At 46.7% G+C, this 14,474-nt stretch overlaps 1 protein-coding gene and 1 non-coding gene across 8 annotated transcripts in view; both read right to left on the bottom strand.

The window, feature by feature from the left end:
• ehbp1 (EH domain binding protein 1) overlaps nucleotides 1-14,474 on the bottom strand; it is a 142,210-nt gene that overhangs the window by 114,119 nt on the left and 13,617 nt on the right. For 6 of the 7 annotated variants that reach the window (XM_086174122.1, XM_086174141.1, XM_086174132.1 and 3 more), the window contains exons 3-5: nucleotides 10,060-10,117; nucleotides 9,836-9,931; nucleotides 6,310-6,363 (exon numbers count right to left, since the gene is read on the bottom strand). In XM_086174122.1, the coding sequence (XP_086030248.1) occupies nucleotides 6,310-6,363; nucleotides 9,836-9,931; nucleotides 10,060-10,117 (208 nt within the window). Of the gene's footprint in view, nucleotides 1-6,309; nucleotides 6,364-7,504; nucleotides 7,790-9,835; nucleotides 9,932-10,059; nucleotides 10,118-14,474 lie in introns of those variants that run through there. The other variant, XM_086174149.1, reaches the window with a different exon arrangement.
• On the bottom strand, nucleotides 6,515-6,620 carry LOC147236788 (U6 spliceosomal RNA). Its single transcript, XR_015109036.1, has one exon. It is a non-coding gene; the product is annotated as a U6 spliceosomal RNA (small nuclear RNA).

Genomic DNA, 14,474 nt, shown 5'->3' on the forward strand with positions numbered 1-14,474 from the left:
AGGAACACAAGAATGAGATACTAAATAAAGTGTGTGGGGGGGAGATAAAACATAAATGCAGACAAAACAACTGTAAAGAGACTAAATACAGCTAGGCTAGACAAACACACACACACAAACACACACACACACACACACACACACACACACACACACACACACACACACACACACAACATAAACAAACAGTATAAGATGATGACGCAAGCATTGACTCGAAGCCCCACATTATCAAGAGTGGCGGTTTAATCGGTTTAATTAACAAACACGTGTGTGTATGTGTGTACGAGCACGGCTCACACACACATACACACTGATGGAAGATAATTCGGTTTGTGCCAAGTGTGTCAAAATGTGACAGTGAGGGAGCGCCTGTGATTTTGGAGTAGAGGTTTGTTGATTTTTTTTTTTTTTTGTTGGTTTGTTGGGCTGTTTTTTCCTGTTTACCCCTTGAGGGATTGCGATCTTCTACTCGCTGTGTTTTCAATGCAGACTGTTAGAACGAGTCTTTTAAGAGATCTGAGACGGCGCTCTTGTCTTCGCCTTCGTGCGCACCGACTATGACGGGTGACCGCGTTGTTCGCGTCGCGCCGAGCAGCTTCCGACCAGCTTCCGACCACAGTTAAAATCTGGAAAACGCCTTGAGGCAGATTTACGTATTTGAGAAGCCGAAGACTTTGACTCTCTTGCTAAAGCTCTCCGGACTCGGGAGCCGGGCGTCCCCTAATTACTCTGCGCAAACACAGATCCGACAGGCTGAATAAATGACAGTCTCACACGGCGCCCACACACTCCGCCACAGAGTCACACAGCGACGCCGCACCTGCGCCGAGATGGACTTTGTGACACACACTCTCATGGTGGCGGAGGGCCGGTTAGTCAGCAGACAAGCCATGTGATGAGGTGGTGTGGTGTGGATTAGGGGCCAGTAAGCCTATTAAGGGGACGGGAGGGACCACCCGGTCTCGGCAGCCACCTACAACCCAGGAACGCATGCACACACAGCGCCCTGACACATAAATGGCTGAACACACAACCAGAAACACGGCTATTGAGACACAAGCGTATACACACACCCCTCATCGATAGATGGATGCGTATTTTACCTTCTTGCCGTCGGTCTAATCGGGACCGGTGTGTAATGTTATATTATTTGTCGTTTCCTCGGTCGGCTCGCAAAACAACGTACGGGCGGAAAATGTCAGCAATTAAGAGATTCGGTGTGTCTGTCTGCTGTGTGTGTGGTTGCGCGGGGAGGGGGTCCAGGCATAGAGGGGGTAATCACGAGCATCTGTTGCCTCTCCTCGGGGTGATTAATTAAATTAATTTTCAAAAGCATGTGTGAATCCGGGATCCCACAGTAGGAAGACCCCCCTCACACAAACACTAATTTACATGCTTCCAGCTTTTAGCTATAAAAGCATATGTTATTAGCTGTTTGAGCACACAAGGGCAACCCGAGCGGACACACACACACACACACATACACACACGCCTCTTTCTGACACAATAAATTAGGCCTTTTGAGTTCTGCAAACTATTTAAGAATTTGAAACGAGTAAAGGTGAAAACTTTGGAGACACACGCATGCACACAAGCGCAAATTAATCCCAATTTGTCGGCCTCGGCACGGGGGAAACTTTTGGGATTTCATACTTCATACCAGCTTTTGTCACCTTTGCGTGAATAGCTGAGGGCTGAAATAATTGTGTTTTTCTTCCCAGAGGCCCAGTCAGCGCTCACAAGCCACTGGCCTACGTAATGTGTTCCAGGCAGAGATGAGGGGAAGGGAGGGGGGGACAATACACACATCATGGACGTGTGTACAATGCAGAGGATTTGTGTGTGTGTGTGTGTGTGCGTATAAAGGTATGGGGATCATTTGTGACCTGTGTGTGTGTGTGTGTGTGTGTGGACGGTTGTACTGAGTGGGCTGTAAAAATGCCCACGTGAGGACGTCTGAGGGAGACGTTTGTCATGTGGAAATGTCAGTGCCTCGGATGTAAACAAAACTGTCCCACGAAAGACACGAGAAACCTTAAAATAATGCACTCACGCCGGAAATATTATCCGGAGGAATCTCTGAAAAACAACGACGACCAAAGAAAAAGGAACTGATTGATCCCAGATACAGAAGGTCAACAAGCGTTTATCTGTGCAGATTGTATTATCCACATCGAATGTCATGAAATCCAGGATCGCCCGCTTATTTCCAAATGGACGCGGGATAAGCTTTTTCCTCCTTACGCTTCTGCATTTACAAATACGGCTTAAAGCGGGCGATACTTAAAGCGGAAATTTCAAAATCAATACTTTAAGGGGGCTGCATGTGGCGGGCGCCTGTCGCACGGCGTGACCTGGGGTTTGGCAGCGAGCGGCACATTTGGAAATGCCTTCTTCTCTGAGCGGGAAAAAAGGTATTTTTGAGAGGGACGGGGAGGAGCCGGAGCGTGGGCCTCCGACTGCATATCACTTTATATTCAATGTAGTCAGACATGATAGCTCCTCACTTTATATACAATGGGACTCGTGTGTGTGTGTGTGTGTGTGTGTGTGTGTGGAGTGTGTATACGACGTTTAAATCCCTCCACAAAGCTTTAAAGATGAGGGACGTTGGTTTACCATCTCCAGCTTTGGCTGATATGCAAACGCAGAGAGAATACACACACACACGCACACACACACACACATGTTCAAAAGAGTCTGTCAGCACAATGCCTTCACATATAGCCATCCAATCTTTTGACTCTCAATTTGCCCACCTTTTTGATAATATGCACCTATTTGAAAAAGGGCGAAAGGCAAGGGTAGCATGCAATTTAGAGATACTACTGTGTAGCCATTTTCAGCCCGCCACATCTCCCACCCGCTCTCCGTCGCTTCCTTTTCTTCACTCGCTCTCCCTCTTTTGATTATGCGATTCGCCTTGGCAGACGAACAAATAGAGGAGAGAAAAAGGTAGTGTTTGACACTGCCATTTTCAATGACAAAATACAATCTAGCCAGGGCCAGTAATTCAGCGGGGAAGGATTAGCCTAGCGCGAGGTTGGGCCCCCAGATTAAGACGAAGCCAGAGCGTGGGGATCTTGAATTTCATCATCTCCGGCGCGCCGGCACAATGGTGAATTCTTCCCCTTTCTCCTCTGTCGTTTGATGAGGGTTCAGGAGAACTCACTTCTCCTCTTTTTTTTTTTTTTTTTTTTTTTCTCTCTGCTCCTTCTTCCAGCAGACCTGAGTGCCACATTAATTCATCCGTCCCGACTCCATATTGGTTTAGATACCTGATCAGTGGGGGGATGTGAGAGCCGGGCTCCTATAGAATCCAGAGTTGTGTGAAGGTTGAGAGTCGGGACGGGGAAAAAAAAAAAAGGAAAAGCGAGGACTCGCGTGTGAGTCGCGCAGATGTTCAGATGTGGCGACACGATCAGTCGCATGTCAACAAAATCACAAGTAGCGGCACAAAGATGTCTGCCCATTGATCTACAAACACAGGTGTGATGCAAATGATTCAGCAGGCAGGGCTGGAAGAGCGCTTTGCAGGGCCTAGACTGCCCCCTGGTGGGGAAACCTAATACTGTGGCAGGAGACAAGAGGAGACTGGAAACACGAGACCTCCGGCTTTTCAGGAGTTTTCTGGATTGCAGGTCGAGCAGATATGAATTAGACGGTAACTCTGTCCGGCTTATGACATGTACTGCTTCTTCGCTTCGGGTACCGAGCTGACGGTCAGCTGTGGATTCCCCCTGGGGGGTGAATAACTTAACCAAAGTATCCTTGGTGGTCCGACTGGAAGCTACCGCGGTATTTCACAGTGTGTTCAGCGGCATGCATATGAGTGGAGATTTTAAAGCGGCGAATAAAAACGCATGTGTTTGGCCGAGAGTCACATCATCATTCAGGCCTGAAGAGACTGAATTCAAGGATCTGTACGCGAGTGCAATTCAAAAGTTGAAGCGAGTATTGAAAAATGAGGGTGAAAATAACATCAGAATAGAAAAAATAACCCCCCCAAAGGCTAGGATTTATTTTGTTGTTCTGGATGGTGTTCCCACGGCTTTTGGAAAAATGAATGTTGATGTTAAGACACTGATTTAAAAAAAAAAAAAAAAAAGAGGCGATTGATGAGAAAGGATAAATGTTGGATCGGATTGCCTCCATTAAAGTGGTGCTTCGGTGTGTGTCACGTTCACACAGAACGTCTCCGGATTGGAGGTTTAACTTGAAGTCTCACAAGAGGAAAAACTCAGCAGCAACATTACTGACCGTAAGAAAAGTTGTCATGGTTGGTAGGATTTGCACATGTTCTCTGAAATGTATTATCTGTTTGACTCCGTCCGGCGGTGTTTGCCTGTCGTCCCCGACCAAAGATACAGCGAGCGCAGCGGTTTCGGGGTGTATCTCAGGCGGCGTGGCCCCTTTTGACAAAGCTACAAGTCTGGTAATAGGATAGGATACCGTTTAGGCCTCTTGACGGCGGCTCGGGGGAAAACTACAGTCCGACCCTGCAACTGTTTGAAAACAATATGAATCAGAAAACCTCTGCTTGACTTCCGAACGTAGCCTGGACCTGGTGTGGACACCGGATAGCGGCCTGTTTGGGAGGCACGTGGGTCCGGACATGTTCAAATCCACTCCCTCTTCATTCCTGCCGGGCGTTGACTGCGCTTCGGGGGGATTTCACCCAGGACCGAGTCATTCCACGCCGCCATTGTGTAACCGCTGTAAGGGCTTACGGAAAGTGGCTAGAGGAGAACTTCTCCGGGACTAATAAAGCAATGTTACTCTGCATGAACAGTATATCATGTGCCTGTTCCGCTCACACCTCAAACCTACATATAACTATTGTTTTCAGACAAATCCAGGCCCCCTCATCGATCTGTCAGTACGCTCTGTAAACATGAAATGTGTCTGTGCACATCCGTGAATACCCACTTGTATCCATTCTCCCCGGCCGCCGATACTGTAAGCTCGTAGTTTGGTGCCGATCAGGCGGCGTACTGGGTTTACGCGGTTTAAAAACATAAAAATCCCGAGATAGCCAAGAGCGACTCAATCTTGCCGACATTCCGTCTTTGCACTCTGACTAAAATCTGACCGCACGAAGGTGTAAAGCTGCTTTCTTCATACACTTGCCCTTTTTCCTGCCCCCTGCATCCTGTGTTCTCCAGTGCAGCTGGGATCTCTCTGCTATTAGTCAGGTATGCGGAGACAAACCCCCGGACGCTCGCTCTCCCGTTCCTTTCTCCCACGCTCTGACCAGAGAGCGCCGGCTGACCTGCTTGTCGTCCGGGCTTTTGATCAAAACCTGAACTCTGTCCACATCAGTGGACAGAAAGTGCCAAGTGTCAAATCGGTCGGACCGCTCACCTCGCGGTTTTTCCACCCGCATTCTTAAAAGACGGCGGCGCGAGAGGCGTATTCTTTTCCCCTCCGTCTACTTAAAGTTCTCATACCAGAAAATTAACATCAGCTTTGTGCGAAGATTCCCATTACATGTCATCTCCTCTTATAAGACTAAAGATGACTGCTAATCAAAGAGCCGCTTAGACATAAGCCTTCAGCTACAAGCAGCACATCTTTAAAATGATAACATACTGGAAGGAACATGGCGCTCTCTCTAATTTACCCAAAGGCATCTAGGCCGGGGACAATTAAATCTTGAGTCATTAACGTTTATCCATTTCATAGAGTCGTACTCTAATTCTCAATCTGACAGCCACTTTTGACACACGCCGAGGTTTCAAACGGCTTGTTTAAAGAACCATAATCACCACAACTTCGGGTGGATGTCAGACAAATACAGGACACTTTCGGAGCCTGACCCGAGGAAGTAAGAATAAGACAGACTGTAGAGGCAGACACGGTTTCTGCATCCCTTTCAAATTGAAACAAACTCCACTGAACTCTGGTAATAACATTACCAGGCAGCAGTGAAGAGTTTATCTTTCCGGTCGCCTGGAATCTGCCGGTGCTATCTAAACAGCGCGCGGCGTCTGTAACCAGGCACCGGAGTCAATCACATATGGAAACACCGCGAACGCCACTTGAGGTTTCCATCCTCCTGCTGTTGTTCCTGCGGCTGCCTGACGCCAGCTTGTAGGGCCACAGAATGACCACATGGTGGCAGAAGCTTCACAGTAATGCTCATAAACCCGCCTTGAGACTGTAGGCGTAGGATATATCTCGATTTTGATGAATACCAGAGAAGAACATCTTCTCATCGCCAGGTCAGGGCAGTTGGACCCCAGAAAAATGGTATTAGAAGACAACAGGAGGAGCAAAGACATACATGTATAAGCAGATACTCACGTTTTCAATGACAAATGTCCACTCTTTGTCTTCAAACTCCTCTGCATGAGGGTCCTGCAGGGCAGAGGACAATGCCATGCTTAAATATATGAATCATTATTACATACATACAGAGCATCATAGGTGAAAAAAAATAATAAAAATGCAATAAACAGTCAATCTCTAGCTTTGTTAAGCTGAAGACGAGCGGGTCTCAAAGGAAGGCATCGGAATCAGACGTCTGACAACTTTGCATGTAATGCTTGCGCAGGGGCCATGCTAATCTGCTCTGTATCCTTAGAGAAACAACACAATCTATACATCATATGTATCCTGCGTGAAGTTGGTCTCGGGACAGAATCGGAGCAACCATGAGAACATGAACCTCGACAGAGAGAGGCTCGGTCCATCCTCTTCTCTGCATGACGCAAACGATTCCGACGAGCATCGTTTTTCCCTTTACAGCGATCCCTCGCTATAACGCCGTTTACTTTTCACGGTTTCGCTACTTCAAGGATTTGCATGGTGCAGTGTGTTCTGCATTCTGATTGGCTAAAAAGTCACTCCGCCTCTTCTCTACCTGTGCGTCAATATCGTTGCAGTTTAATATGTACACGCCAAATTTCCATTACGTACGTGCAAATTGTCTTGCAAAAACCCATAATGTTGACAAAACGCTCTGGACTGATAAAGCACCTTGCAGGGCCCAAAAGGCAGCGGAAGATGCTATCTATCGCAGATAAAGTTAAACTTCTGGACATGCTAAGGGAAGGTAAAAGCTATGCGGCTGTAGGTCGGCATTACGAGATTAATGAATCTTCCCTTTGTTCCATAAAGAAGGAAGAAAAAGACATGAGGACGACAGCAGCGATGTATAATAGAGTATTTAATTGTATAAGAATTGTAAGAAAAAAATAAAGGTTTCTACTTCACGGATTTTGCCTATCGCGGGTTCTTTTTGGAACGTAACCCCTGTGAAAAACAAGGGTATGCTGTGATTTTTTTTAAATTTTTTTTTTCATTGTGAATCAATATCTTGATGCAGCATGCCAACATTTCCCTTTTAGCGTTCTGTGGACACCAAGCCTGAAGAACAGGCCCTGAAAGCAGACAATTATGGGGGAAGCTGTTTATTACGTATTCATGACAGATGTGATGCCTGCACACTCACTGCACGCCAAGAGAGTTTAGATGAAGATACATGGAGGACCGAGACCTTCTCAATAAACTTTGCAGGCTTTGAGTCAGTTTGAAAGTTGTGCCTGTATTGTTTGAAAGTTTGTGGAAATGAGATGTCCCAGAGGTTTGTGGAGGGGACTTATTTTCCCTGGATGTTGTTTTTAGTGTTCTCTGGGCCTGTCGAGCTGAGGAGGAACAAAAGACAACGAGAAAGTAGGGAAAAGCACGCCAGAGTGCAAAACGCCTGTAAAAAAAATGGGTCACAGACGTGTCCATCAATCTGGCAAGTTAATAATAAATGGTCAATTAACTAGTGTGAAGCATTGGAAAAAATATCAATAAGCCCCCCTCATCTTCCCCCTAAGGGTTACGGTACAGGCTACATCATGATGGCGCAATGTGTGTCCACAAAACAAGGGGAACCTGCAGCGCGCACACACACACACACACACACACACACACACACACACACTGTCTTTCCTCCTGACTACGCTTATGACACACCCATGAAAATCAATATTCCTGCAGTCTGCCACAACATTTGAACACAGCAGCCAGCTGCCTCACCCTAAAATATGAAGTCCTCTTTTATTTCGCACATACACTCCAACTAAAAGCGGCAGAGCGTGGTCGACTTCACCGTTTATTCCGGTTTAATGGCGAATTTTATAGCTGCTAGTAAATTAAACCCACGGCGCCCTCTGACAGAAAAGCGCCGTCTTAAAGAAAATATCACAAATGACCTTTATACTTTAATAAATGACAGAATACTGTAACAACTGACGGGTGGAGTGGCTTGAATTAAAGAAAAGAAAACACGGCCGCCTCCATTTATCACAACCCCTCACCTGTGTCAACAGAAAAGACTGTCAGTTAAAGTCAGCGGTTTGTTCCTGGTGGGCGTCCGGCCGAGGTTGCCCGCTGGCATACGTTCGTGCCTCCTGGCAAACAGATTGGCAGTAGTGCTGAGGCCAGGGGTTTGCACCGCTGTGCTTCAGGCCAGACGGATCTTCTAAAGAGCTATATGGTCAAACCACACGGGCGGCAGAAAACCCGCCTATATCGACCCTGTTATTTCCTGCAGTGATATGGATTCTGCTGATTAGATAATGTTGCTTTCTGTTCCTGGTTGGGGAAAAAGTCTCACAGCCCCAGTGGAGGAGGCTGCATCTCTTTTCCGATGACTTGGAACACTGGGGTAATTTACCAAACTCGACCACTGGGTGCCACCAGATCCGTCTCCAACCACGCCTCCGCAGAGACCACCGAGTTAAAATAAATGGATCATCGGCCGAGCCAGATATAAAATCCAAAAACAGCTGTGTACGTGCTCGTGTAAGTCGACAGTTTTTGGACCACGATTCTGGTGGCTTGTCGGGCCATGATGACCTGGAACATCACAACTTGGCCAATAACCGATAAAAGTCGACCTCGTCTGCCGAGTGCGGAAAAAAATGTCGAAATTCCCTCCCGGGTGATCCGCGTACACTGTAGAATTAGGCAAGACGGGGTCAGTTTAAGCTTCCCGTTTGCCCACTTTAATTAGAAAAGTGGAAGTGGTCCCGAAAACGGAACCGTCGATACGTAGAAAGTATCGTTTCCGTATCTGCGGAAGAGAGACGTCTACAGTGATACTGCCTCTTTCTCCGTCGCGCCGCCAGGACAGCCTGCCCTGGATGATCTTACGAAGGCTTGGATTTGTGAAACTCGAAGCGGGTCTCATCGTGACGGCGTCCGGGCGAAGGATAATCCCTCTGAAAAAAGCCGCCGGATTGTTAGTCACTTTTCATGCGATAATGTGCAGACGGCAGCAAACTTAAAAGCAAGTGATTGTTCTAGAAAGGGGAGATGAGCGAGCAGGTATCTGTGGCAGGAAGAGGTCTGGTAAATACAGCGAGTCGGTAACAGGAGACGGCTCTCTGAGGCGGCCTGTCAGCACAGGGGCCTAATGTTTAAGTAAGCCAGGCACAGCGACAGATAACATCTGTAAAAGTGTGTCATTTCCAGCCACTCTGGAAATGTAAAGCTTTCAAGGGGCTTCCAATCAGACAGGACCTCTTCAAGCCTAAAGTAATAACAGGTGCACTTTGACACACTGCCTAAATTCCTTGTTTGAACGAGGCAGAATGCGTCGGCTGCTGTTTCCCAAAACACCGACTACACCCTTTTATTGCTAAAAGAAACGTCCCGCGCCGTTACCTTTCCTATCGTTGAATAGAATTGATCGAATGAATGTGTGGTCGTAAACATAAGTCATGTTTACGGTGATAAATCGAATCAACTTGAATTCAATAAAGCGGTTGGAGTCGCCGCCATCCCCGGTTCTCCTGCCGCCCGGCGCCGAGTCGGTCAAAGATCTGTAACCCACCTTAAACAGAGTGACGGTGATTTCAATGTTCTCCGGAACGGGCCAGACCACCACACCTCGGTAGGGATTTTTGATTCCCGGCTGCCAGCTGTGGGACTGCAGGACGGGGACACCGTTAGATGTCACAGATGAACAGTGCCTGAGAAGAATCTTTCACCGATGAAACATTCGGACCGATCCGTTCGTTCACATTCGAAAAGCGAATTTAGTCGTTGAATACCGACCTTGGAGGATTTCCGCCGACTTCTCCGTGTCCAAACCACCACCAGTTTGTCTGGTTGCCTGAAAAGAAGGGGTGAAAGCCATTTGAGCGAAAGCCAAAATGTGAGTAATTTGTCAGTCTGCTTTTCTGTGACTAATGCGACCCATCTAAATGTTTCAGAACCCTGGGGAGTTCCACGAGCAGGGGCACACATCTCTCTGCCGATAATTGCGGCACTTTTGATCAACCGATGCACCGGGTGTGCGTCGTGCAAAATAGGTTCCTTCCAGTGGGTTCCCAAGGATCCACAGGTGGCTCTAACGCAGCGATAAACAACAATTATCAATGATGGAGGAAGGAGTCATACATCATCATGATATTAACACGATTGGAGTCATCTAAAACCTGGCTTCCCATAAAGCATTGACCCGAGGGTTATAAACTCATTTCCTTTTGTACAACATATAAATATAACTTGTGTTCATTAGCTGCACCTTGGGGTTTTAAAAGCCTGATAGACATACTGCTGCTGAACACAGAGTTGCTCCGTCCATGAATAAATCATAAGACACGCCTCAGCCAGCAGAGTCTCAGTGGACTGCAGCGCACACACACACACACACACACACACGCGCGCACACACACGCACACACGCGCGCGCGCACACACACACGCACGATAGTGTAGGGAGACTAAGAATTACGTAATCCCACAAAGTCCATGTGTAACTCAGAGCTGACTAGTAATTGATAGGAAACCATGTTGCGGTACCTGAAGCATGTTCTCAATCAAGACGTGGCAGAATGCGGACACACTCTGGGATTATCGATATCATGCTACTCAGGAGGCCTTTTCCAATACTGCAGCAGGTGCGGATCAATGGCGCAGCCAGGCCACCCCAAACATTGGAAAGAATACGGAGATTTCTGCATTTGATTTCCACCGAAACTAGATGCTGTGATTTAGCGAGGGGTTCTGGCCGAGGCCGCTCTGTAGCACCGTCACTTGACACTCGACATAATCCAGATGAATCACACGGCTGCGTATTGTTTTCTGAGCAATTACACGTTCAACTTTTGTGGAGTGATATTGTGTTCACGTGATTAATGTTTATTCCGTATTTTGCAGTGGCTGATGATTCGTCTCCCGACTTCGCGTCACATCACAGGTGTGGACTGACCCGGATTGAGGGTTCGAGTCAACGCGTCTGAACAGAAATGCGTTAATTAATGACGGTTTTTCTTTTGTTTGTTTTTGTGCGAGCTTGCATTTCCAAGAGTCTGTTTTCTTTTGGCTTTTCCTCACATTGTTGTCACACCATGACATTTCGTCTTCGGCTCCGTTTAACAGCCCTTCCCATCTGAGACACGCCCTGATACTGCTGCATTTCCTAAAGGTCTGTCCTGGATGTTGCCTTTGCACACAGAAAGTATGCGGACGCTGCCGACGGTCGGATCAAACCCACGGGCCTTAGAAGCGATTTGTTTTCATTTAATACCCCACGTTGGACTTGCTGCCTGGGATGTGCAAATGACGGCACGCACACGTCTTACTGAGGTTGACTGAGCTCATTATCTTGTATTTGCCACGATAGGTAACCTTTTCCTTTTCTTGAAAAGAAAAACGCTTGAAAATGTACACAATCACTGCGCAAAAAAAGTAAAGGACTTCAATTCAGGTTACAAAGATAAAATAAAAGGTTACTGCCGATTTCTCCATTTTGGAATGTCCGCATATGCAGATTGTAGATCGAGAGACTTCAGCCAGTTTATTTGTCGAGTGTAAAACAAGAGGTATTACTGAGGTGGGAGAGAAAACAGGGAAAGAGGGAGAGAATGAGAAGTATAAAGAGACAAGAAGACTGACAAGCAACAATTTCATCCTTGAGGAGAGGCCTAACATAGAGACACCATTGTCCAACAACACATGCCTATCAGAAAGCATGCACACAAAGCACTGGCAGTCTTTTCTCTTGGTACAGTATGGGCTCTGAAAAACATTTGTCTCCGGGCAAAGTGACGTCCATCCCTGCCCTCGGCTTCAACTCCTGCCATGTGTGTTCAGAAACCACATGCTGATCCACCCCCCACCCCCACCCCCACCCCCCTTCCCAAATATAATACCCTGCTTTACCTTTTGATGTTAAGAGAATGTGTGTATTTGTAATTGTTACATAGCGATCGCCTGACAGTGCGGTGGGATACGCATTTTCCAACAATTCTGTCAGAGAATAAAGTCAGTCAGAGGCACAAAGATTCAAAAACAGTTGGATTTTCAAAATTGCTGAGCAGTGCAAGTGTAAAGTATAATGTTCAGGTAAACTGAAAGCCCTGACTTTTGGACGACCGTCAGTTCACTGTCAATGATTATCAGTTTAACCTCATCCCTTTTAAACACGCCTGAAACACAGTCAGATTTGAGATTTATTCAGAGAATCAAGTTGTTTGAACTAAGTGTGAAGACTGCATTAGAAGTAGTGAGAAACGCTTATATTTAGCAAATTATCTGCAAACTCCGATACCCCTTTACATGAAATGCAGCAGGCGAACCAGCAGGGGAAAACAAACACGCTGGTACGAGAGCGAGAGCAGAGGGTCAGCGTGTTCATTAAGTCATTTCCGACATGGACAGTGAAGGGAAACATCAGTGAAGTGCAAAATCCGGCTTTATATTCTGCCATCGTGTCGATATTTTCATTCTGTCCGGCCTCAATATTGTCTTTATCTTTGCCGGCCTCAACTAATAATAACGTCCTGCTCTCGTCCAATAAAATGAAACCGGTTTGCCATCAACCGTCCGCTGGCTTCTGTCACAACCGAGCATTGATGATACTAATTCAATTGACCCGACTATTAGTCTCCCGCTGATAAAGGCAGATATCAAGCTGACCCAATAAATGAAATAGAAAGCATGCAGGCTTTAAAACCAAGATCCTGTTGGTCCCGGTCAGTCTTTATTCAAATCTGAAGCAGGATAAAAAAAAGAAACGCAAGGATCGACATGAGGTTCTCGGATTAAAAAAAAAAAAAAAAAAAAAAAAAACGTCGAGAACACCGACTCTGAGTGCGTGTGGGCTTGAAAGATGGGACATAATGCAAAAGTGGGTCAGCAAGCTCAGCAGGGGACGAGGTGAGGGCTCGCCAAGAATGACACAAAGCACGCAGAAAACTTCAGACGTTTCTATGCAGAGCGTTCGGCGGCGGCTCTCGCTCAGAACCCGCAGTCACAGAAAGCGGGGATTTAAAGCATCTTCCAAAAGGGTGCTTTTATACCCATGACAATACGCAGTGTCAAGTATAACGAGACGTTTTATGTTCAGAAATACCATCTGCCAGACGGTGGATAAGAAATAGATGCCACCTGACCCAATTTGATCAAGCCCGTGTCCAAAGGACAAAAACACGATGACGCAAACGTGCGCTACGTTCGGAGGGAGTCGGAAAAGTCGAGTGGCTTTACGGAAATGGACTCCCTTCTTGTGGCCGTCGATGCTTTTGATACGCGTTGAAGCCGTTAATCTGAATGTACAAAGAAATGCAAAAAAAAAACTGATCTGCAATCAACTTTTCAACAGGAACATGTCGGCTGATGCGGCGATAAAGAAAATTGAATGGCGGTGACTCGGAGGTGACGGAGGCTACAAGTCACGAGGCCAACAGGACAGATCTGCAAATGGACTAAATGAACAGATGATGTGGAGTAAAGAGCGATACATACAGCGAGTGCCTTACTTCTCACCGGAAACTACTAAAAACCACCTCATTGGTTAGACGGGCTTGCCGTGGCCGTCTTGGTTCGGGTTTAAAATCCAGATGCAGATGTTCCACAAACTGTCCATCCAATCAGGTGCAGCCAGGACGTCCTCAGCCAACTGAGACAGACTCCGCTTATAATGAAAACAGGATTTGTGTTTTTGTTTCACGTTAATCTTATTTGTCTCTCAGGTTCTTGGTTACATCATGTTTATACGAAAGGAAGCAGAGTCGTATTCTTGTCTTATTGTTTTTGCTGATATTTAAAATTTACTTTAACGTTGACTAGTGTTTAAGGGGCACTATTTTGCAGCCTGTCCATTGCAAACGACAAAATTCTGCCTTTGCACCATCGCTTAGGCCGTGGTCCGGAAGGAGGAACTGTATAGTCTTTATACTAGCACCACATCAAAATGCGAAATTCTGGTGTTGTGAGAGCCTGACTTGTGGTGAGACACTGAAGGCTCAGTGTGCCCGTCCATCCGCCTGTACAGCGGGAATGACGGCACACCAGGATGTTGCTGCAACATGAACTTTCCTTCGGGCAGGAGGAAGGAACCACTTCACATCTGATGCGATGGACCCACACCATCATTATCCACTCACTCCGCTCTGTGTGTGTGTGTGTGTGTGTGTGTGTGTGTGTGTGTGTGTGTCAAAAACAGAAGGGTCTGGCGTCATTCAG

Source organism: Fistularia commersonii, chromosome 2 (assembly GCF_037954325.1).
Source record: "Fistularia commersonii isolate RoL2024-O1a breed Wild chromosome 2, RoL_Fcom_v1.0, whole genome shotgun sequence".
NCBI lineage: Eukaryota > Metazoa > Chordata > Actinopteri > Syngnathiformes > Fistulariidae > Fistularia > Fistularia commersonii.